The sequence below is a fragment of the Lithobates pipiens genome, unplaced genomic scaffold (assembly GCF_037356315.1).
Source record: "Lithobates pipiens isolate NorthernLeopardFrog02 unplaced genomic scaffold, aLitPip1_a1.2 Scaffold_79, whole genome shotgun sequence".
In the NCBI taxonomy this organism is placed as follows: Eukaryota; Metazoa; Chordata; class Amphibia; order Anura; family Ranidae; genus Lithobates; species Lithobates pipiens.
Genome location: NW_027507902.1, coordinates 796118 through 819451, shown reverse-complemented (window position 1 = coordinate 819451; position 23334 = coordinate 796118). Strand labels below are relative to the sequence as shown.

Below are 23334 nucleotides of genomic sequence, written 5' to 3'. Positions count from 1 at the left end.
ATGACCTGGAGAAATGAGACCACCTACTACGAGACTTACCATGACCTGGAGAAATGAGACCACCTACTACGAGACTTACCATGACCTGGAGAAATGAGACCACCTACTGTAAGACCTACCATAACCTGGAGAAATGAGACCACCTACTACGAGACCTACCATGACCTGGAGAAATGAGACCACCTACTACAAGTCTTACCATGACCTGGAGAAATGAGACCACCTACTGTAAGACCTACCATGACCTGGAGAAATGAGACCACCTACTGCAAGACTTACCATGACCTGGAGAAATGAGACCACCTACTACGAGACCTACCATGACCTGGAGAAATGAGACCACCTACTACGAGACCTACCATGACCTGGAGAAATGAGACCACCTACTACGAGACCTACCATGACCTGGAGAAATGAGACCACCTACTACGAGACTTATCATGACCTGGAGAAATGAGACCACCTACTATGAGACCTACCATGACCTAGAGAAATGAGACCACCTACTACGAGACCTACCATGACCTGGAGAAATGAGACCACCTACTACAAGACTTACCATGACCTGGAGAAATGAGACCACCTACTACGAGACCTACCATGACCTAGAGAAATGAGACCACCTACTACGAGACCTACCATGACCTGGAGAAATGAGACCACCTACTACAAGACTTACCATGACCTGGAGAAATGAGACCACCTACTACAAGACTTATCATGACCTGGAGAAATGAGACCACCTACTACGAGACTTATCATGACCTGGAGAAATGAGACCACCTACTGTAAGACCTACCATGACCTGGAGAAATGAGACCACCTACTACGAGACTTATCATGACCTGGAGAAATGAGACCACCTACTACGAGACCTACCATGACCTAGAGAAATGAGACCACCTACTACGAGACCTACCATGACCTGGAGAAATGAGACCACCTACTACAAGACTTACCATGACCTGGAGAAATGAGACCACCTACTACAAGACTTACCATGACCTGGAGAAATGAGACCACCTACTACGAGACCCATCATGACATGGAGAAATGAGACCACCTACTATGAGACCCATCATGACCTGGAGAAATCAGAACCTTCACAGACACATTTTAGTATTTATGTTTTTAATTGGCTGAATTCTCCAATTGTTTATTGCCCCCCCCCCCCATCTTCTCCAGAACTCAATATGGTCATGTGACCAGTAGGACTTTTTTTTTTCACACTTGTTATCCGAGAAACGTTAGTAGAACTATGACAATGCTGCAAGGAGATCAGAAGTCAGATTCCCCTCCTCCACGTGAGAGATTTGACACCGCCAATAGAAACAAATCTCTAAACTGGAGAAATCGCAGATCCAACCTCCGACACGGATCCATAAATAGTAAATGTTTCAAAAAAATCACCAAACACAAAGTTCATATCTCTTCATATCTGTGAAATCCGGACACTCCAAGTATAAAGCTCACCTCTGAGCATTTGTTGTCCTCCCTTCCCCCACCACCAGCTCCACCGCTCATTGACAAGAAAACCCCCTAACAACCCTTTGCTACTCACCCAAGGGTGCCATGATGTGATCCTCCACGTCATCCTCCGCCCCCCTAACAACCCTTTCCTACTCACCCAAGGGTGCCATGATGTGATCCTCCACGTCATCCTCCGCCCCCCTAACAACCCTTTCCTACTCACCCAAGGGTGCCATGATGTGATCCTCCACGTCATCCTCCGCCCCCCTAACAACCCTTTCCTACTCACCCAAGGGTGCCATGATGTGATCCTCCACGTCATCCTCCGCCCCCCTAACAACCCTTTCCTACTCACCCAAGGGTGCCATGATGTGATCCTCCACGTCATCCTCCGCAGCAACTCTACAGTAAGTGGAGACCGGTCTTGTTGCTGCCCCTCGTTATGACATCATCACACTGCAGCGGGAGTCTTCAGGACCGTGAGATGACCCCACCAATACGCAACCAATTAGAATAGTCCATATTACCTGGGAGGGATGTGGCCTGAGTTGACCCCGTCAATGGACAGCCAATGAGTGTGGCCAATTAAAGAATGTCTCTGAGATGACCCAGTTGATGAGCAACCAATAAGAATCATCCATGTCACCAGGGAGAAACGCGGTCACTAAGACAACGGCCCTCAGATGACCTCAGCTATGGTGACATGGATGGTTCTCATTGGCTCTCACCTAGCAGGGTCATTCTTTGAGTGGCCACATCACTCCTTGGGCAGCCAATAAGAAGCATGTCACCAGGGAGGGACATGATCACTGAAACAAAGGCCCTCACATGACCCCATCGATGGTAACATGAATGTTTCTTATTGGCTGCCTGTTTGTGGGGTTATCTGAGGGCCATTGTTTCAGTGACCCCGTCCCTTTCTGGTGACATGGATGGTTCTTATTTGCAGGGTCACATGACCATGAATTTAGTATTTTGACCATTTAATTGAAAAAAAAAATTGAATTACAGGATGAGCTGGAAAGTTACGGGGGTGGGGGAGGTGAAGTTTAGTGGTGGTGGGGGAAGGGGGGAATAACTCGGAGATCAGCTTTAAATGAATGTTCCGGGAGTCATTCCAGGAGCTTCCTCTTGGGTCCATAGTGAGTCCGCTGGTGCTTGGCCACGTTGGATTGGTTGGAGAAGCACTTGCCGCACTCGGGGCAGGGGTAGGGCTTCTCGCCGGTGTGCACCACCTGATGTTTGATGAGGTTTGACTTGATGGCGAAGCCTTTGCCACACTCGGAGCACAGGAAGGGCTTCTCACCGGTGTGGATCCTCTGGTGTTTGACCAGGTTGGATTTGCTGGTGAAGCCCTTGCCACAGTCCAGGCAGCAGAACGGTTTCTCCCCGGTGTGGATGATCTGGTGTTTGACCAGGTCGGAGCTGCTGGTGAAACATTTCCCGCACTCAATACAGGCGTAAGGTTTCTCCCCCGTGTGAATGCGCTGGTGGGCCACCAGGTTGGTGTTGGTGGAGAAACACTTCCCGCACGAGGAGCAAGGAAAAGGCTTTTCCCCGGTGTGAGTCCTTTGGTGCGCCACCAGCTCCGAATTACAGGTGAATTCCTTCCCGCAATCTGGGCAGGCCACCACCCTCCCCGAGTGCATCCGCCGATGCTTGACAATCCCAGATTTGCTGGTAAAGGTTTTCCCGCACAGCGTGCAATCGTACAACTTCCTCGCCGCCTCCTGAGGAGCCAAAAGAGAACTGGCAGCGAAGATGGAATCGTAATCCACCCGCAAAAAGTCCATTGGCGAGGCTTTAGTGCCGCGGTCCTCCGCTTCGTCTTTAATGAGGGCCAGCGTCAAGTCGGTCTGGGTTTCCTCGGAGCGAGTGTGGATTCTGGCGCGGAGCTCCTTCTTGGCGTACGCGGAGGGGTAGTCAGTATGGCTGTCGGAGTCTGTGAGGTTCCCATCCTCTGCCAAAGCCGAATTGTCTGCCACGTATCTCATGGGCTGACCTTTCCTCTTCCTTGGCTTACAGATATACTGAGCTCCTCGGCTATAGTCCATCATGGCTCTGGGCTCGGAGATGTCCAGAGATCCCCCGAAATCTGCCGGATGGAGATCTAGAAGAGAAAGGAAATATTAAATAGATCTTAAAAGAGACCCCCCATCAGGCCTTACCCATAAATGGTCAAATTTTACATCTACATGGGATGGGACACCTCAGGCCTCACCAATAAAACCAGAATGACCTTCAATCTGACATCTACATGGGATGGGACACCTCAGGCCTCACCAATAAAACCAGAATGACCTTCAATCTGACATCTACATGGGATGGGACACCTCAGGCCTCACCAACAAAACCAGAACGACCTTCGATCTGACATCTACATGGGACAGGACACCTCAGGCCTCACCAATAAACCAGAACGACCTTCGATCTGACATCTACATGGGACAGGACACCTCAGGCCTCACCAACAAAACCAGAACGACCTTCGATCTGACATCTACATGGGACAGGACAGCTCAGGCCTCACCAATAAACCAGAACGACCTTCGATCTGACATCTACATAGGACAGGACACCTCAGGCCTCACCAATAAAACCAGAACGACCTTCAATCTGACATCTACATGGGACAGGACACCTCAGGCCTCACCAATAAAACCAGAACGACCTTCGATCTGACATCTACATGGGACAGGACACCTCAGGCCTCACCAACAAAACCAGAACGACCTTCGATCTGACATCTACATGGGACAGGACACCTCAGGCCTCACCAACAAAACCAGAACGACCTTCGATCTGACATCTACATGGGACAGGACACCTCAGGCCTCACCAATAAACCAGAACGACCTTCGATCTGACATCTACATGGGACAGGACACCTCAGGCCTCACCAACAAAACCAGAACGACCTTCGATCTGACATCTACATGGGACAGGACAGCTCAGGCCTCACCAATAAACCAGAACGACCTTCGATCTGACATCTACATGGGACAGGACACCTCAGGCCTCACCAATAAAACCAGAACGACCTTCAATCTGACATCTACATGGGACAGGACACCTCAGGCCTCACCAATAAAACCAGAACGACCTTCGATCTGACATCTACATGGGACAGGACACCTCAGGCCTCACCAATAAAACCAGAACGACCTTCGATCTGACATCTACATGGGATGGGACACCTCAGGCCTCACCAACAAAACCAGAACGACCTTCGATCTGACATCTACATGGGACAGGACACCTCAGGCCTCACCAATAAAACCAGAACGACCTTCGATCTGACATCTACATGGGATGGGACATCTCAGGCCTCACCAATAAAACCAGAACGACCTTCGATCTGACATCTACATGGGACAGGACACCTCAGGCCTCACCAATAAAACCAGAACGACCTTCGATCTGACATCTACATGGGACAGGACACCTCAGGCCTCACCAATAAACCAGAACGACCTTCAATCTGACATCTACATGGGACAGGACACCTCAGGCCTCACCAATAAAACCAGAACGACCTTCGATCTGACATCTACATGGGACAGGACACCTCAGGCCTCACCAATAAACCAGAACGACCTTCAATCTGACATCTACATGGGACAGGACACCTCAGGCCTCACCAATAAACCAGAACGACCTTCGATCTGACATCTACATGGGACAGGACACCTCAGGCCTCACCAATAAAACCAGAACGACCTTCAATCTGACATCTACATGGGACAGGACACCTCAGGTCTCACCAATAAAACCAGAACGACCTTCAATCTGACATCTACATGGGACAGGACATCTCAGGCCTCACCAATAAAACCAGAACGACCTTCAATCTGACATCTACATGGGACAGGACACCTCAGGCCTCACCAATAAACCAGAACGACCTTCGATCTGACATCTACATGGGACAGGACACCTCAGGCCTCACCAATAAAACCAGAACGACCTTCAATCTGACATCTACATGGGACAGGACACCTCAGGTCTCACCAATAAAACCAGAACGACCTTCAATCTGACATCTACATGGGACAGGACATCTCAGGCCTCACCAATAAAACCAGAACGACCTTCAATCTGACATCTACATAGGACAGGACACCTCAGGCCTCACCAATAAAACCAGAATGACCTTCAATCTGACATCTACATGGGACAGGACACCTCAGGCCTCACCAATAAACCAGAACGACCTTCGATCTGACATCTACATGGGACAGGACACCTCAGGCCTCACCAATAAAACCAGAACGACCTTCGATCTGACATCTACATAGGACAGGACACCTCAGGCCTCACCAACAAAACCAGAACGACCTTCGATCTGACATCTACATGGGATGGGACACCTCAGGCCTCACCAACAAAACCAGAACGACCTTCGATCTGACATCTACATGGGATGGGACACCTCAGGCCTCACCAATAAAACCAGAACGACCTTCAATCTGACACCTACATGGGACAGGACATCTCAGGCCCCACCAATAAAACCAGAACGACCTTCAATCTGACATCTACATAGGACAGGACACCTCAGGCCTCACCAATAAAACCAGAACGACCTTCGATCTGACATCTACATAGGACAGGACACCTCAGGCCTCACCAACAAAACCAGAACGACCTTCGATCTGACATCTACATGGGATGGGACACCTCAGGCCTCACCAACAAAACCAGAACGACCTTCGATCTGACATCTACATGGGATGGGACACCTCAGGCCTCACCAATAAAACCAGAACGACCTTCGATCTGACATCTACATAGGACAGGACACCTCAGGCCTCACCAATAAAACCAGAACGACCTTCAATCTGACATCTACATAGGACAGGACACCTCAGGCCCCACCAATAAAACCAGAACGACCTTCAATCTGACATCTACATAGGACAGGACACCTCAGGCCTCACCAATAAAACCAGAACGACCTTCGATCTGACATCTACATAGGACAGGACACCTCAGGCCTCACCAACAAAACCAGAACGACCTTCGATCTGACATCTACATAGGACAGGACACCTCAGGCCTCACCAATAAAACCAGAACGACCTTCAATCTGACATCTACATAGGACAGGACACCTCAGGCCCCACCAATAAAACCAGAACGACCTTCAATCTGACATCTACATAGGACAGGACACCTCAGGCCTCACCAATAAAACCAGAACGACCTTCGATCTGACATCTACATAGGACAGGACACCTCAGGCCTCACCAACAAAACCAGAACGACCTTCGATCTGACATCTACATGGGATGGGACACCTCAGGCCTCACCAACAAAACCAGAACGACCTTCGATCTGACATCTACATGGGATGGGACACCTCAGGCCTCACCAATAAAACCAGAACGACCTTCAATCTGACACCTACATGGGACAGGACATCTCAGGCCCCACCAATAAAACCAGAACGACCTTCAATCTGACATCTACATAGGACAGGACACCTCAGGCCTCACCAATAAAACCAGAACGACCTTCGATCTGACATCTACATGGGATGGGACATCTCAGGCCTCACCAACAAAACCAGAACGACCTTCGATCTGACATCTACATGGGACAGGACACCTCAGGCCTCACCAATAAAACCAGAACGACCTTCAATCTGACATCTACATAGGATGGGACACCTCAGGCCTCACCAATAAAACCAGAACGACCTTCGATCTGACATCTACATGGGACAGGACACCTCAGGCCTCACCAATAAAACCAGAACGACCTTCGATCTGACATCTACATGGGACAGGACATCTCAGGCCTCACCAATAAAACCAGAACGACCTTCGATCTGACATCTACATGGGATGGGACACCTCAGGCCTCACCAACAAAACCAGAACGACCTTCGATCTGACATCTACATAGGACAGGACACCTCAGGCCTCACAAACAAAAGCAGAACGACCTTCGATCTGACATCTACATGGGACAGGACATCTCAGGCCTCACCAATAAAACCAGAACGACCTTCAATCTGACATCTACATGGGATGGGACATCTCAGGTCTAACCCATAATGAACGACCTTCGATCTGACATCTACATGGGACACCTTGGCCTTTTCTGGTGTCATAGGTATTTAATGAAATGTCTCCAATGCCAGGTATATAATATTTGGGCCATACCATAATATAAAGAGGGGAAGGTGGCCTCAGTGGACATGGCTGGGCTTAGGTCCTTACCTTGGAAGGGCTCCATCATCTCCTCCATGGTCCCTCCAGCTCCTCTCCCCAGATGTTCCCACTCCTCCATGGAGAAATTCAAGGTGACTTCTTCATTGTCCTGAGGAACCTGTAAAACACAACCATCCCGTCACCTTCCCGACATGTCTGTTCCCGGATAACGTCCCAGAATTCCCAGCACTGCTCACCTCCCCCATCAGCAGCTCGATGATCTGGTTGGTCAATTCCAGGATCTTCTGCTTGTTGCTCCTTTCCTGTATGGGGGGTGGGAAGGGAAGCACCGCCATGGGACTCGGGGGAATTCCACCATCGGGAAGGCTGCTGCCCCCAGTCTGGTCACTGGACTTCTTCACCACCATGTAACTCTGAGAACGAGACCACATGGACAATAAGACCCCAATATACTGAGGAGGAGGCGTATCAGAGTGACATCATGTGACCTCACCTCTCCGGTCAGCAGGTAGACGATCTCCAGGGTGAGGTTGAGTATCCTCTCTGGAAGGTGTCCCCTGTCCATGGTGGGGGTGGGGAATGTCCTGTAGGATAGAGCAGTAGATGGGGGTAAATGTGGGGAGGGGGGGGTCATGTGTCCTCCTAGATCACAGTGGTAGAAGGCAGTGGAGGTTCTGGGTTGTCCTATCCCATGGAGATGGGGGTGGGGGGTGTATGGAGATGGGGGTGGGGGTTAATTCAGCTGGAGGGTGTTGAGATGTCTCAGAGTCAGCTGACCAGTCCTGTACAGTTATAGGATTGGAGGGTGAGATCATGGATGGAATGTACCATGTCATTACATAGGGGGGGGTGATGGATGGAATGTACCATGTCAGTATGTGGGGGGGGGGGGGGTGGATGGAATGTACCATGTCAGTATGTAGGGGGGTGATGGATGGAATGTACCATGTCATTACATAGGGGGGGGGGGGGGGTGATGGATGGAATGTACCATGTCAGTATGTAGGGGGTGTGATGGATGGAATGTACCATGTCAGTATGTGGGGGGGGGGGGGGGGTGGATGGAATGTACCATGTCAGTATGTAGGGGGGTGATGGATGGAATGTACCATGTCAGTATGTAGGGGGGTGATGGATGGATTGTACCATGTCAGTATGTGTGTGGGGGGGGGGTGATGGACGGAATGTACCATGTCAGTATGTGGGGGGGGGGGATGGATGGAATGTACCATATGAGTATGTAGGGGGGGAGGGGAGTGATGGATGGAATGCACCATGTCAGTATTTAGGAGGGTGGATGGAATGTACCATGTCAGTATGTGGGGGGGAGGGGGTGATGGATGGAATGTACCATGTCAGTATGTAGTAGAGCTGCACGATTCTGGGAAAAATTAGAATCACGATTCTTTTGCTTAGAATGAAAAACTGTTTTATTTGAAAAATTTACAGGCAGGGTATCGCTGAGTATTGGCAGGAAGGGTATTGCAGAGTATTGGGGTACTGCAGAGTATTGGACTATCGCAGAGTATTGGGGTATTGCAGAGTATTGGGGTATCGCAGAGTATTGGGGTATTTCAGAGTATTGGGGTATTGCAGAGTATTGGGGTACTGCAGAGTATTGGGGTATTTCAGAGTATTGGGGTATTGCAGAGTATTGGGGTACTGCAGAGTATTGGGGTATCGCAGAGGATTGGGGTACTGCAGAGTATTGGGGTATCGCAGAGTATTGGGGTATTGCAGAGTATTGGGGTATCGCAGAGTATTGGGGTATTTCAGAGTATTGGGGTATTGCAGAGTATTGGGGTACTGCAGAGTATTGGGGTATTTCAGAGTATTGGGGTATTGCAGAGTATTGGGGTATCACAGAGTATTGGGGTACTGCAGAGTATTGGGGTATCGCAGAGGATTGGGGTACTGCAGAGTATTGGGGTATCGCAGAGTATTGGGGTATTTCAGAGTATTGGGGTATTGCAGAGTATTGGGGTACTGCAGAGAATTGGCAGAGTATTGGGGTACTGCAGAGTATTGGGGTATCGCAGAGTATTGGGGTACTGCAGAGTATTGGGGTATCGCAGAGTATTGGGGTATTTCAGAGTATTGGGGTATTGCAGAGTATTGGGGTACTGCAGAGTATTGGGATATCGCAGAGTATTGGGGTATTTCAGAGTATTGGGGTATTGCAGAGTATTGGGGTATCGCAGAGTATTGGGGTATCACAGAGTATTGGGGTACTGCAGAGTATTGGGGTATCGCAGAGGATTGGGGTACTGCAGAGTATTGGGGTATTGCAGAGTATTGGGGTATCGCAGAGTATTGGGGTATCGCAGAGTATTGGGGTACTGCAGAGTATTGGGGTATCGCAGGGTATTGGGGTATCGCAGAGTATTGGCAGAGTATTGGGGTACTGCAGAGTATTGGGGTACTGCAGAGTATTGGGGTATCGCAGAGTATTGGGGTACTGCAGAGTATTGGGGTATCGCAGGGTATTGGGGTATCGCAGAGTATTGGGGTATCGCAGGGTATTGGGGTATCACAGAGTATTGGGGTACTGCAGAGTATTGGGGTACTGCAGAGTATTGGGGTATCGCAGGGTATTGGCAGGGTATTGGGGTACTGCAGAGTATTGGCAGAGTATTGGGGTATCGCAGGGTATTGGGGTATCGCAGGGTATTGGGGTATCGCAGAGTATTGGGGTATCGCAGGGTATTGGGGTATCGCAGAGTATTGGGGCATCGCAGAGTATTGGGGTATCGCAGAGTATTGGGGTACCGCAGAGTATTGGCAGAGTATTGGGGTACTGCAGAGTATTGGGGTATCGCAGAGTATTGGGGTACTGCAGAGTATTGGGATATTGCAGAGTATTGGGGTATCGCAGAGTATTGGGGTATCGCAGAGTATTGGGGTATCGCAGGGTATTGGGGTATTACAGAGTATTGGGGTACTGCAGAGTATTGGGGTATCGCAGGGTATTGGGGTACTGCAGAGTATTGGCAGGGTATTGCAGAGTATTGGGGTACTGCAGAGTATTGGGGTATGCAGAGTATTGGGGTACTGCAGAATAGTGGGGTATCGCAGGGTATTGGGGTATCGCAGGGTATTGCAGAGTATTGGGGTATTGCAGAGTATTGGGGTACTGCAGAGTATTGGGGTATCGCAGGGTATTGGGGTATCGCAGAGTATTGGGGTATCGCAGAGTATTGGGGTACTGCAGAGTATTGGGGTACTGCAGAGTATTGGCAGAGTATTAGGGTATCGCAGAGTATTGGGGTACTGCAGAGTATTGGGGTACTGCAGAGTATTGGCAGGGTATTGCAGAGTATTGGGGTATCGCAGAGTATTGGGGTACTGCAGAGTATTGGGGTATCGCAGAGTATTGGGGTATCGCAGGGTATTGGGGTATCGCAGAGTATTGGGGTATCGCAGGGTATTGGGGTATCGCAGAGTATTGGGGTATCGCAGGGTATTGGGGTATCGCAGAGTATTGGGGTACTGCAGAGTATTGGGCATCACAGAGTATTGGGGTACTGCAGAGTATTGGGGTATCGCAGGGTATTGGGGTATCGCAGAGTATTGGCAGAGTATTGGGGTATCGCAGAGTATTGGGGTGTTGCAGAGTATTGGGGTACGGCAGAGTATTGGGGTACTGCAGAGTATTGGGGTATCGCAGAGTATTGGGGTATCGCAGAGTATTGGGGTATCGCAGGGTATTGGGGTATTACAGAGTATTGGGGTACTGCAGAGTATTGGGGTATCACAGGGTATTGGGGTACTGCAGAGTATTGGCAGGGTATTGCAGAGTATTGGGGTACTGCAGAGTATTGGGGTATGCAGAGTATTGGGGTACTGCAGAATAGTGGGGTATCGCAGGGTATTGGGGTATCGCAGGGTATTGCAGAGTATTGGGGTATTGCAGAGTATTGGGGTACTGCAGAGTATTGGGGTATCGCAGGGTATTGGGGTATCGCAGAGTATTGGGGTATCGCAGAGTATTGGGGTACTGCAGAGTATTGGCAGAGTATTAGGGTATCGCAGAGTATTGGGGTACTGCAGAGTATTGGGGTACTGCAGAGTATTGGGGTACTGCAGAGTATTGGCAGGGTATTGCAGAGTATTGGGGTATCGCAGAGTATTGGGGTACTGCAGAGTATTGGGGTATCGCAGAGTATTGGGGTATCGCAGGGTATTGGGGTATCGCAGAGTATTGGGGTATCGCAGGGTATTGGGGTATCGCAGAGTATTGGGGTATCGCAGGGTATTGGGGTATCGCAGAGTATTGGGGTACTGCAGAGTATTGGGCATCACAGAGTATTGGGGTACTGCAGAGTATTGGGGTATCGCAGGGTATTGGGGTATCGCAGAGTATTGGCAGAGTATTGGGGTATCGCAGAGTATTGGGGTGTTGCAGAGTATTGGGGTACGGCAGAGTATTGGGGTACTGCAGAGTATTGGGGTATCGCAGAGGATTGGGGTACTGCAGAGTATTGGGGTATCGCAGAGTATTGGGGTATTGCAGAGTATTGGGGTACTGCAGAGTATTGGGGTATCACAGAGTATTAGGTTACTGCAGAGTATTGGGGGGTATTGCAGAGTATTGGGGTATGCAGAGTATTGGGGTACTGCAGAGTATTGGGGGTATTGCAGAGTATTGGGGTACTGCAGAGTATTGGGGGGTATTGCAGAGTATTGGGGTACTGCAGAGTATTGGGGGGTATTGCAGAGTATTGGGGTACTGCAGAGTATTGGGGGGTATTGCAGAGTATTGGGGTATGCAGAGTATTGGGGTATCACAGAGTATTGGGGTATCGCAGACTATTGGGGTACCGCAGAGTATTGGGGTACTGCAGAGTATTGGGGTACTGCAGAGTATTGGGGTATCGCAGAGTATTGGGGTACTGCAGAGTATTGGGGTACTGCAGAGTATTGGCAGAGTATTGGGATATTGCAGAGTATTGGGGTATCGCAGAGTATTGGGGTGTCGCAGAGTATTAGGGTATTGGGGTATCGCAGGGTATTGGGGTATTGCAGAGTATTGGGGTATCGCAGAGTATTGGGGTATTTCAGAGTATTGGGGTATTGCAGAGTATTGGGGTACTGCAGAGAATTGGCAGAGTATTGGGGTACTGCAGAGTATTGGGGTATCGCAGAGTATTGGGGTACTGCAGAGTATTGGGGTATTTCAGAGTATTGGGGTATTGCAGAGTATTGGGGTACTGCAGAGTATTGGGATATCGCAGAGTATTGGGGTATTTCAGAGTATTGGGGTATTGCAGAGTATTGGGGTATCGCAGAGTATTGGGGTATCACAGAGTATTGGGGTACTGCAGAGTATTGGGGTATCGCAGAGGATTGGGGTACTGCAGAGTATTGGGGTATCGCAGGGTATTGGGGTATCGCAGAGTATTGGGGTATCGCAGAGTATTGGGGTACTGCAGAGTATTGGGGTATCACAGGGTATTGGGGTATCGCAGGGTATTGGGGTATCGCAGAGTATTGGCAGAGTATTGGGGTACTGCAGAGTATTGGGGTACTGCAGAGTATTGGGGTATCGCAGGGTATTGGGGTATCGCAGAGTATTGGGGTATCGCAGGGTATTGGGGTATCACAGAGTATTGGGGTACTGCAGAGTATTGGGGTATCGCAGAGTATTGGGGTACTGCAGAGTATTGGGGTATCGCAGGGTATTGGGGTATCGCAGAGTATTGGGGTACTGCAGAGTATTGGGGTATCGCAGAGTATTGGGGTACTGCAGAGTATTGGCAGAGTATTGGGGTACTGCAGAGTATTGGGGTATTGCAGAGTATTGGGGTACTGCAGAGTATTGGGGTATCGCAGAGTATTGGGGTGTCGCAGAGTATTGGGGTATCGCAGGGTATTGGGGTATTGCAGAGTATTGGCAGGGTATTGGGGTACTGTAGAGTATTGGGGTATCGCAGGGTATTGGGGTATCGCAGGGTATTGGGGTATCGCAGGGTATTGGGGTATCGCAGAGTATTGGGGCATCGCAGAGTATTGGGGTATCGCAGAGTATTGGGGTACTGCAGAGTATTGGCAGAGTATTGGGGTACTGCAGAGTATTGGGGTATCGCAGAGTATTGGGGTACTGCAGAGTATTGGGATATTGCAGAGTATTGGGGTATCGCAGAGTATTGGGGTATCGCAGAGTATTGGGGTATCGCAGGGTATTGGGGTATTACAGAGTATTGGGGTACTGCAGAGTATTGGGGTATCGCAGGGTATTGGGGTACTGCAGAGTATTGGCAGGGTATTGCAGAGTATTGGGGTACTGCAGAGTATTGGGGTATGCAGAGTATTGGGGTACTGCAGAATAGTGGGGTATCGCAGGGTATTGGGGTATCGCAGGGTATTGCAGAGTATTGGGGTATTGCAGAGTATTGGGGTACTGCAGAGTATTGGGGTATCGCAGGGTATTGGGGTATCGCAGAGTATTGGGGTATCACAGAGTATTGGGGTACTGCAGAGTATTGGCAGAGTATTAGGGTATCGCAGAGTATTGGGGTACTGCAGAGTATTGGGGTACTGCAGAGTATTGGCAGGGTATTGCAGAGTATTGGGGTATCGCAGAGTATTGGGGTACTGCAGAGTATTGGGGTATCGCAGAGTATTGGGGTATCGCAGGGTATTGGGGTATCGCAGAGTATTGGGGTATCGCAGGGTATTGGGGTATCGCAGGGTATTGGGGTATCGCAGAGTATTGGGGTACTGCAGAGTATTGGGGTATCACAGAGTATTGGGGTACTGCAGAGTATTGGGGTATCGCAGGGTATTGGGCTATCGCAGAGTATTGGCAGAGTATTGGGGTATCGCAGAGTATTGGGGTGTTGCAGAGTATTGGGGTACGGCAGAGTATTGGGGTACTGCAGAGTATTGGGGTATCGCAGAGGATTGGGGTACTGCAGAGTATTGGGGTATCGCAGAGTATTGGGGTATCGCAGAGTATTGGGGTACTGCAGAGTATTGGGGTATCACAGAGTATTAGGTTACTGCAGAGTATTGGGGGGTATTGCAGAGTATTGGGGTATGCAGAGTAATGGGGAGTCGCAGAGTATTGGGGTACTGCAGAGTATTGGGGTATTGCAGGGTATTGGGGTATTGCAGGGTATTGGGGTATCGCAGGGTATTGGGGTACTGCAGAGTATTGGCAGAGTATTAGGGTATCGCAGAGTATTGGGGTACTGCAGAGTATTGGGGTACTGCAGAGTATTGGCAGGGTATTGCAGAGTATTGGGGTATCGCAGAGTATTGGGGTACTGCAGAGTATTGGGGTATCGCAGAGTATTGGGATATCGCAGGGTATTGGGGTATCGCAGAGTATTGGGGTATCGCAGGGTATTGGGGTATCGCAGAGTATTGGGGTATCGCAGGGTATTGGGGTATCGCAGAGTATTGGGGTACTGCAGAGTATTGGGCATCACAGAGTATTGGGGTACTGCAGAGTATTGGGGTATCGCAGGGTATTGGGGTACTGCAGAGTATTGGCAGAGTATTGGGGTATCGCAGAGTATTGGGGTGTTGCAGAGTATTGGCAGAGTATTGGGGTACGGCAGAGTATTGGGGTACTGCAGAGTATTGGGGTATCGCAGAGGATTGGGGTACTGCAGAGTATTGGGGTATCGCAGAGTATTGGGGTATCGCAGAGTATTGGGGTACTGCAGAGTATTAGGTTACTGCAGAGTATTGGGGGGTATTGCAGAGTATTGGGGTATGCAGAGTATTAGGGTACTGCAGAGTATTAGGTTACTGCAGAGTATTGGGGGGTATTGCAGAGTATTGGGGTATGCAGAGTATTGGGGTACTGCAAAGTATTGGGGTATCGCAGAGTATTGGGGTATCGCAGAGTATTGGGGTACTGCAGAGTATTGGGGTATCGCAGGGTATTGGGGTATCGCAGAGTATTGGGGTATCGCAGGGTATTGGGGTATCACAGAGTATTGGGGTATGCAGAGTATTGGGGTACTGCAGAGTATTGGGGGGTATTGCAGAGTATTGGGGTACTGCAGAGTATTGGGGGGTATTGCAGAGTATTGGGGTACTGCAGAGTATTGGGGGGTATTGCAGAGTATTGGGGTATGCAGAGTATTGGGGTATCACAGACTATTGGGGTATCGCAGACTATTGGGGTACCGCAGAGTATTGGGGTACTGCAGAGTATTGGGGTACTGCAGAGTATTGGGGTATCGCAGAGTATTGGGGTACTGCAGAGTATTGGGATATTGCAGAGTATTGGGGTATCGCAGAGTATTGGGGTGTCGCAGAGTATTGGGGTATCGCAGGGTATTGGGGTATTGCAGAGTATTGGGGTACTGCAGAGTATTGGCAGGGTATTGCAGAGTATTGGGGTACTGCAGAGTATTGGGGTATGCAGAGTATTGGGGTACTGCAGAATAGTGGGGTATTGAAGAGTATTGGGGTATCGCAGGGTATTGGGGTATCGCAGGGTATTGCAGAGTATTGGAGTATCGCAGAGTATTGGCAGGGTATTGCAGAGTATTGGGGTACTGCAGAGTATTGGGGTATCGCAGGGTATTGGGGTATCACAGAGTATTGGGGTATCGCAGAGTATTGGGGTATCGCAGGGTATTGGGGTATCGCAGGGTATTGGGGTATCGCAGGGCATTGGGGTACTGCAGAGTATTGGGGTACTGCAGAGTATTGGGGTGTTGCAGAGTATTGGGGTATGCAGAGAATTGGGGTATCGCAGAGTATTGGGGAGTCGCAGAGTATTGGGGTACTGCAGAGTATTGGGGTATTGCAGGGTATTGGGGTATTGCAGGGTATTGGGGTATCGCAGGGTATTGGGGTACTGCAGAGTATTGGCAGAGTATTAGGGTATCGCAGAGTATTGGGGTACTGCAGAGTATTGGGGTACTGCAGAGTATTGGGGTACTGCAGAGTATTGGCAGGGTATTGCAGAGTATTGGGGTATCGCAGAGTATTGGGGTACTGCAGAGTATTGGGGTATCGCAGAGTATTGGGGTATCGCAGAGTATTGGGGTATCGCAGGGTATTGGGGTATCGCAGAGTATTGGGGTATCGCAGGGTATTGGGGTATCGCAGAGTATTGGGGTACTGCAGAGTATTGGGCATCACAGAGTATTGGGGTACTGCAGAGTATTGGGGTATCGCAGGGTATTGGGGTACTGCAGAGTATTGGCAGAGTATTGGGGTATCGCAGAGTATTGGGGTGTTGCAGAGTATTGGCAGAGTATTGGGGTACGGCAGAGTATTGGGGTACTGCAGAGTATTGGGGTATCGCAGAGGATTGGGGTACTGCAGAGTATTGGGGTATCGCAGAGTATTGGGGTACTGCAGAGTATTAGGTTACTGCAGAGTATTGGGGGGTATTGCAGAGTATTGGGGTATGCAGAGTATTAGGGTACTGCAGAGTATTAGGTTACTGCAGAGTATTGGGGGGTATTGCAGAGTATTGGGGTATGCAGAGTATTGGGGTACTGCAAAGTATTGGGGTATCGCAGAGTATTGGGGTATCGCAGAGTATTGGGGTACTGCAGAGTATTGGGGTATCGCAGGGTATTGGGGTATCGCAGAGTATTGGGGTATCGCAGGGTATTGGGGTATCACAGAGTATTGGGGTATGCAGAGTATTGGGGTACTGCAGAGTATTGGGGGGTATTGCAGAGTATTGGGGTACTGCAGAGTATTGGGGGGTATTGCAGAGTATTGGGGTACTGCAGAGTATTGGGGGGTATTGCAGAGTATTGGGGTATCGCAGGGTATTGGGGTATCGCAGAGTATTGGGGTACTGCAGAGTATTAGGGTACTGCAGAGTATTGGGGTATCGCAGAGTATTGGGGTACTGCAGAGTATTGGCAGAGTATTGGGGTATCGCAGAGTATTGGGGTGTTGCAGAGTATTGGGGTATGCAGAGTATTGGGGTATGCAGAGTATTGGGGTATCGCAGAGTATTGGTGTGTCGCAGAGTATTGGGGTACTGCAGGGTATTGGGGTACTGCAGGGTATTGGGGTATTGCAGAGTATTGGGGTATCGCAGAGTATTGGGGTATCACAGAGTATTGGGGTATCGCAGGGTATTGGGGTATCGCAGGGCATTGGGGTACTGCAGAGTATTGGGGTACTGCAGAGTATTGGGGTATCGCAGAGTATTGGGGTGTTGCAGAGTATTGGGGTATGCAGAGAATTGGGGTATCGCAGAGTATTGGGGAGTCGCAGAGTATTGGGGTACTGCAGAGTATTGGGGTATTGCAGGGTATTGGGGTATTGCAGGGTATTGGGGTATCGCAGGGTATTGGGGTACTGCAGAGTATTGGCAGAGTATTAGGGTATCGCAGAGTATTGGGGTACTGCAGAGTATTGGGGTACTGCAGAGTATTGGGGTACTGCAGAGTATTGGCAGGGTATTGCAGAGTATTGGGGTATCGCAGAGTATTGGGGTACTGCAGAGTATTGGGGTATCGCAGAGTATTGGGGTATCGTAGGGTATTGGGGTATCGCAGAGTATTGGGGTATCGCAGGGTATTGGGGTATCGCAGAGTATTGGGGTATCGCAGGGTATTGGGGTATCGCAGGGTATTGGGGTACTGCAGAGTATTGGGCATCACAGAGTATTGGGGTACTGCAGAGTATTGGGGTATCGCAGGGTATTGGGGTACTGCAGAGTATTGGCAGAGTATTGGGGTATCGCAGAGTATTGGGGTGTTGCAGAGTATTGGCAGAGTATTGGGGTACGGCAGAGTATTGGGGTACTGCAGAGTATTGGGGTATCGCAGAGGATTGGGGTACTGCAGAGTATTGGGGTATCGTAGAGTATTGGGGTACTGCAGAGTATTAGGTTACTGCAGAGTATTGGGGGGTATTGCAGAGTATTGGGGTATGCAGAGTATTAGGGTACTGCAGAGTATTAGGTTACTGCAGAGTATTGGGGGGTATTGCAGAGTATTGGGGGGTATTGCAGAGTATTGGGGTACTGCAAAGTATTGGGGTATCGCAGAGTATTGGGGTACTGCAGAGTATTGGGGTACTGCAGAGTATTGGGGTATCGCAGGGTATTGGGGTATCGCAGAGTATTGGGGTATCGCAGGGTATTGGGGTATCACAGAGTATTGGGGTATGCAGAGTATTGGGGTACTGCAGAGTATTGGGGGGTATTGCAGAGTATTGGGGTACTGCAGAGTATTGGGGGGTATTGCAGAGTATTGGGGTACTGCAGAGTATTGGGGGGTATTGCAGAGTATTGGGGTATGCAGAGTATTGGGGTACCGCAGAGTATTGGGGTACCGCAGAGTATTGGGGGGTATTGCAGAGTATTGGGGTATCGCAGAGTATTGGGGTACTGCAGAGTATTGGGGTATCGCAGGGTATTGGGGTATCACAGAGTATTGGGGTATCGCAGAGTATTGGGGTACTGTAGAGTATTGGGGTATCGCAGGGTATTGGGGTATCGCAGAGTATTGGGGTACTGCAGAGTATTGGGGTATCGCAGAGTATTGGGGTACTGCAGAGTATTGGCAGAGTATTGGGGTATCGCAGAGTATTGGGGTGTTGCAGAGTATTGGGGTATGCAGAGTATTGGGGTATGCAGAGTATTGGGGTATCGCAGAGTATTGGTGTGTCGCAGAGTATTGGGGTACTGCAGGGTATTGGGGTATCGCAGGGTATTGGGGTATTGCAGAGTATTGGGTTATCGCAGGGTATCGCAGAGTATTGGGGTGTCGCAGAGTATTGGGGTACTGCAGGGTATTGGGGTATCGCAGGGTATTGGGGTATCGCAGAGTATTGGGGTACTGCAGAGTATTGGGGTACTGCAGAGTATTGGCAGAGTATTAGGGTATCGCAGAGTATTGGGGTACTGCAGAGTATTGGCAGAGTATTGGGGTACTGCAGAGTATTGGGGTATTGCAGAGTATTGGGGTACTGAAGAGTATTGGCAGGGTATTGCAGAGTATTGGGGTACTGCAAAGTATTGGGGTATCGCAGAGTATTGGGGTACTGCAGAGTATTGGGGTATCGCAGGGTATTGGGGTATCGCAGAGTATTGGGGTATCGCAGGGTATTGTGGTATCGCAGAGTATTGGGGTACTGCAGAGTATTGGCAGAGTATTGGGGTACTGCAGAGTATTGGGGTACGGCAGAGTATTGGGGTATCACAGAGGATTGGGGTACTGCAGAGTATTGGGGTATCGTAGAGTATTGGGGTACTGCAGAGTATTGGGGGGTATTGCAGAGTATTGGGGTATGCAGAGTATTGGGGTACTGCAGAGTATTGGGGGGTATTGCAGAGTATTGGGGTATCGCAGAGTATTGGCAGAGTATTGGGATATTGCAGAGTATTGGGGTATCGCAGAGTATTGGGGTGTCGCAGAGTATTGGGGTATCGCAGGGTATTGGGGTATTGCAGAGTATTGGGGTACTGCAGAGTATTGGGGTATCGCAGGGTATTGGGGTACTGCAGAGTATTGGCAGGGTATTGCAGAGTATTGGGGTACTGCAGAGTATTGGGGTATGCAGAGTATTGGGGTACTGCAGAATAGTGGGGTATTGCAGAGTATTGGGGTATCGCAGGGTATTGGAGTATCGCAGAGTATTGGCAGGGTATTGCAGAGTATTGGGGTACTGCAGAGTATTGGGGTATCGCAGAGTATTGGGGTACCGCAGAGTATTGGGGTACCGCAGAGTATTGGGGTACTGCAGAGTATTGGGGGTATCGCAGAGTATTGGGGTACTGCAGGGTATTGGGGTACTGCAGAGTATTGGCAGGGTATTGCAGAGTATTGGGGTACTGCAGAGTATTGGGGTACTGCAGAATAGTGGGGTATTGCAGAGTATTGGGGTATCGCAGGGTATTGGGGTATCGCAGGGTATTGCAGAGTATTGGAGTATCGCAGAGTATTGGCAGGGTATTGCAGAGTATTGGGGTACTGCAGAGTATTGGGGTATCGCAGAGTATTGGGGTACCACAGAGTATTGGGGTACTGCAGAGTATTGGGGTACTGCAGAGTATTGGGGGTATCGCAGAGTATTGGGGTACTGCAGGGTATTGGGGTACTGCAGAGTATTGGGGTACTGCAGGGTATTGGGGTACTGCAGAGTATTGGGGTACTGCAGAGTATTGGGGTATCGCAGAGTATTGGGGTACTGCAGAGTATTGGGGTATCGCAGAGTATTGGGGTACTGCAGAGTATTGGGGGGTATTGCAGAGTATTGGGGTACTGCAGAGTATTGGGGTATCGCAGAGTATTGGGGTACTGCAGAGTATTGGGGTACTGCAGAGTATTGGGGTACTGCAGAGTATTGGGGTACTGCAGGGTATGGAGGGGTGGCTGCTTCCATCTCAGGATCTCCCCCCTCCACTGTACAGAGAGGGGAGAGAGGAATCGGTGTGATGTCATGACGCCGGTTTCCCGCCCATAACCAGGCAGCGGCACGCCACATCGCACGCTCCAATGACTGACGTCAGTTCCGATATCCGCCATTTGCGTTCCACGCTGGTTACGTGGAACCGGCGGCACTAAAAGAAAATCGCGGGTCACCCAGAACTTAGATTGCGTGGGGGGGGGGGGGGGTGAATCGAGATTGCGATCGTTTCGCAATAAATCGCGCACCTCTAGTATATAGGCGGTGATGGACGGAATGTACCATGTCACTATGTAAGAGGGGGGGGGGGGGGTGATGGACAGAATGTACCATGCCAGTATGTTGGGGGGGGGAGTGATGGATGGAATGTACCATATCAGTATGTGGGGGTAGGGGGTGAAGGATGGAATGTACCAATTCAGTATGTGGGGGGGGGTGTATGGAATGTACCATTTCAGTATGTGGGGGGGTGAGATGGATGGAATGTATCATGTCAGTATGTGTGGGGGGGTGATGGGTGGAATGTACCATGTCAGTATGTGGGGGGGGGGGTGATGGGTGGAATGTACCATGTCAGTATGTGGGGGGGGGGGGTGTATGGAATGTATAATTTCAGTATGTGGGGGGCAGGGGGTGATGGATGGAATGTACCATGTTCGTATGTAGGTGGGTGATGGATGGAATGTATCATGTCAGTATGTAGGGGGGTGATGGATGGAATGTACCATTTCAGTATGTGGGGGGGGTGAGATGGATGGAATGTACCATGTCAGTATGTGGGGGGGAGGTGATGGATGGAATGTACCATGTCAGTATGTAGGGGGGTGATGGATGGAATGTACCATTTCAGTATGTGGGGGGGGTAAGATGGATGGAATGTACCATGTCAGTATGTGGGGGGGGGTGGATGGAATGTATCATGTCAGTATGTGGGGGGGGGGTGATGGGTGGAATGTACCATGTCAGTATGTGGGGGGGGGGTGATGGGTGGAATGTACCATGTCAGTATGTGGGGGGGGGTGTATGGAATGTATAATTTCAGTATGTGGGGGGCAGGGGGTGATGGATGGAATGTACCATGTTCGTATGTAGGTGGGTGATGGATGGAATGTATCATGTCAGTATGTGGGGGGGGGGGGGGTGAGGAGATGGATGGAATGTACCATGTCAGTATGTGGGGGGGGGTGGATGGAATGTATCATGTCAGTATGTGGGGGGGAGGTGATGGGTGGAATGTACCATGTCAGTATGTAGGGGGTGATGGATGGAATGTATAATTTCAGTATGTGGGGGGGAGGGGGTGATGGATGGAATGTACCATGTTCGTATGTAGGTGGGTGATGGATGGAATGTACCATGTCAGTATGTAGGGGGGTGATGGATGGAATGTACCATTTCAGTATGTGGGGGGGGGGGGGTTGAGATGGATGGAATGTACCATGTCAGTATGTAGGGGGGTGATGGATGGAATGTACCATTTCAGTATGTGGGGGGGGGGGGGTGAGATGGATGGAATGTACCATGTCAGTATGTGGGGGGGGGGGGGTGGATGGAATGTATCATGTCAGTATGTAGGGGGGTGATGGGTGGAATGTACCAATTCAGTATGTGGGGGGGGGGGGGGGGTTGTATGGAATGTACCATTTCAGTATGTAGGGGGTGAGATGGATGGAATGTACCATGTCAGTATGTGGGGGGGGGGGGTGATGGATGGAATGTACCATGTCAGTATGTAGGGGGGGGGGTGGATGGAATGTATCATGTCAGTATGTAGGGGGGGGGGGGGTGGATGGAATGTATCATGTCAGTATGTGGGGGGGGGGGGGGGGTGGATGGAATGTACCATGTCAGTATGTAGGGGGGGGTGATGGATGGAATGTACCATGTCAGTATGTGGGGGGGTGATGGATGGAATGTACCATGTCAGTATGTGGGGTGATTGGTAGAATATATCATGTCATTATTTAGGAAGGGTGTGATGTGGGGCAGGAGATGAATGTCTCCCCCTGGTGGTGGAGGAGAAAGCACACAGGACTCACACTGACCTGCTCTTCTTTCTCTGCTCTCCTGTCTGATCTCCAGCACAGAAGCAGCGGAAATCTTCATCCCATCCCCTCCAGACACACTCTGACCCCCAGTCTCCGCCTCCTGTCCCCTTTTCATGGGCGCCGCCATCTTGCCGTTTCCCTATAGGGATGAATGGAGGCTGGTCTCCGGAAATATGGCGGCACATCTCATTGATGAAGCCCAGCCTTCCCTGGGTCTGAGCGGACACCGGAAACGTGTGATGACATAACCGGAGATGGGGGAGGGGCCTCCGATCATATATATCACC

General features: G+C 50.1%; 2 protein-coding genes across 3 annotated transcripts in view; one reads left to right on the top strand and one right to left on the bottom strand.

Moving 5' to 3' along the window:
- LOC143960006 (uncharacterized) overlaps positions 1-23334 on the top strand; it is a 269947-nt gene that overhangs the window by 141789 nt on the left and 104824 nt on the right. The window lies entirely within an intron of this gene.
- On the bottom strand, positions 1115-23311 carry LOC143960004 (gastrula zinc finger protein XlCGF66.1-like). Of its 2 annotated transcripts, none has more exons than XM_077468254.1 (5): positions 23039-23311; positions 8143-8233; positions 7886-8062; positions 7698-7806; positions 1115-3580 (listed from the first exon to the last, which is right to left on the bottom strand). In XM_077468254.1, the coding sequence occupies exons 1-5, from the start codon at positions 23230-23232 to the stop codon at positions 2583-2585; spliced, it is 1569 nt and encodes a 522-aa protein (XP_077324380.1). In that variant the 5' UTR covers positions 23233-23311; the 3' UTR covers positions 1115-2582. The 2 variants fall into 2 exon arrangements, with proteins under 2 accessions (XP_077324380.1, XP_077324381.1); XM_077468255.1 differs by having other exon boundaries at positions 23045-23311.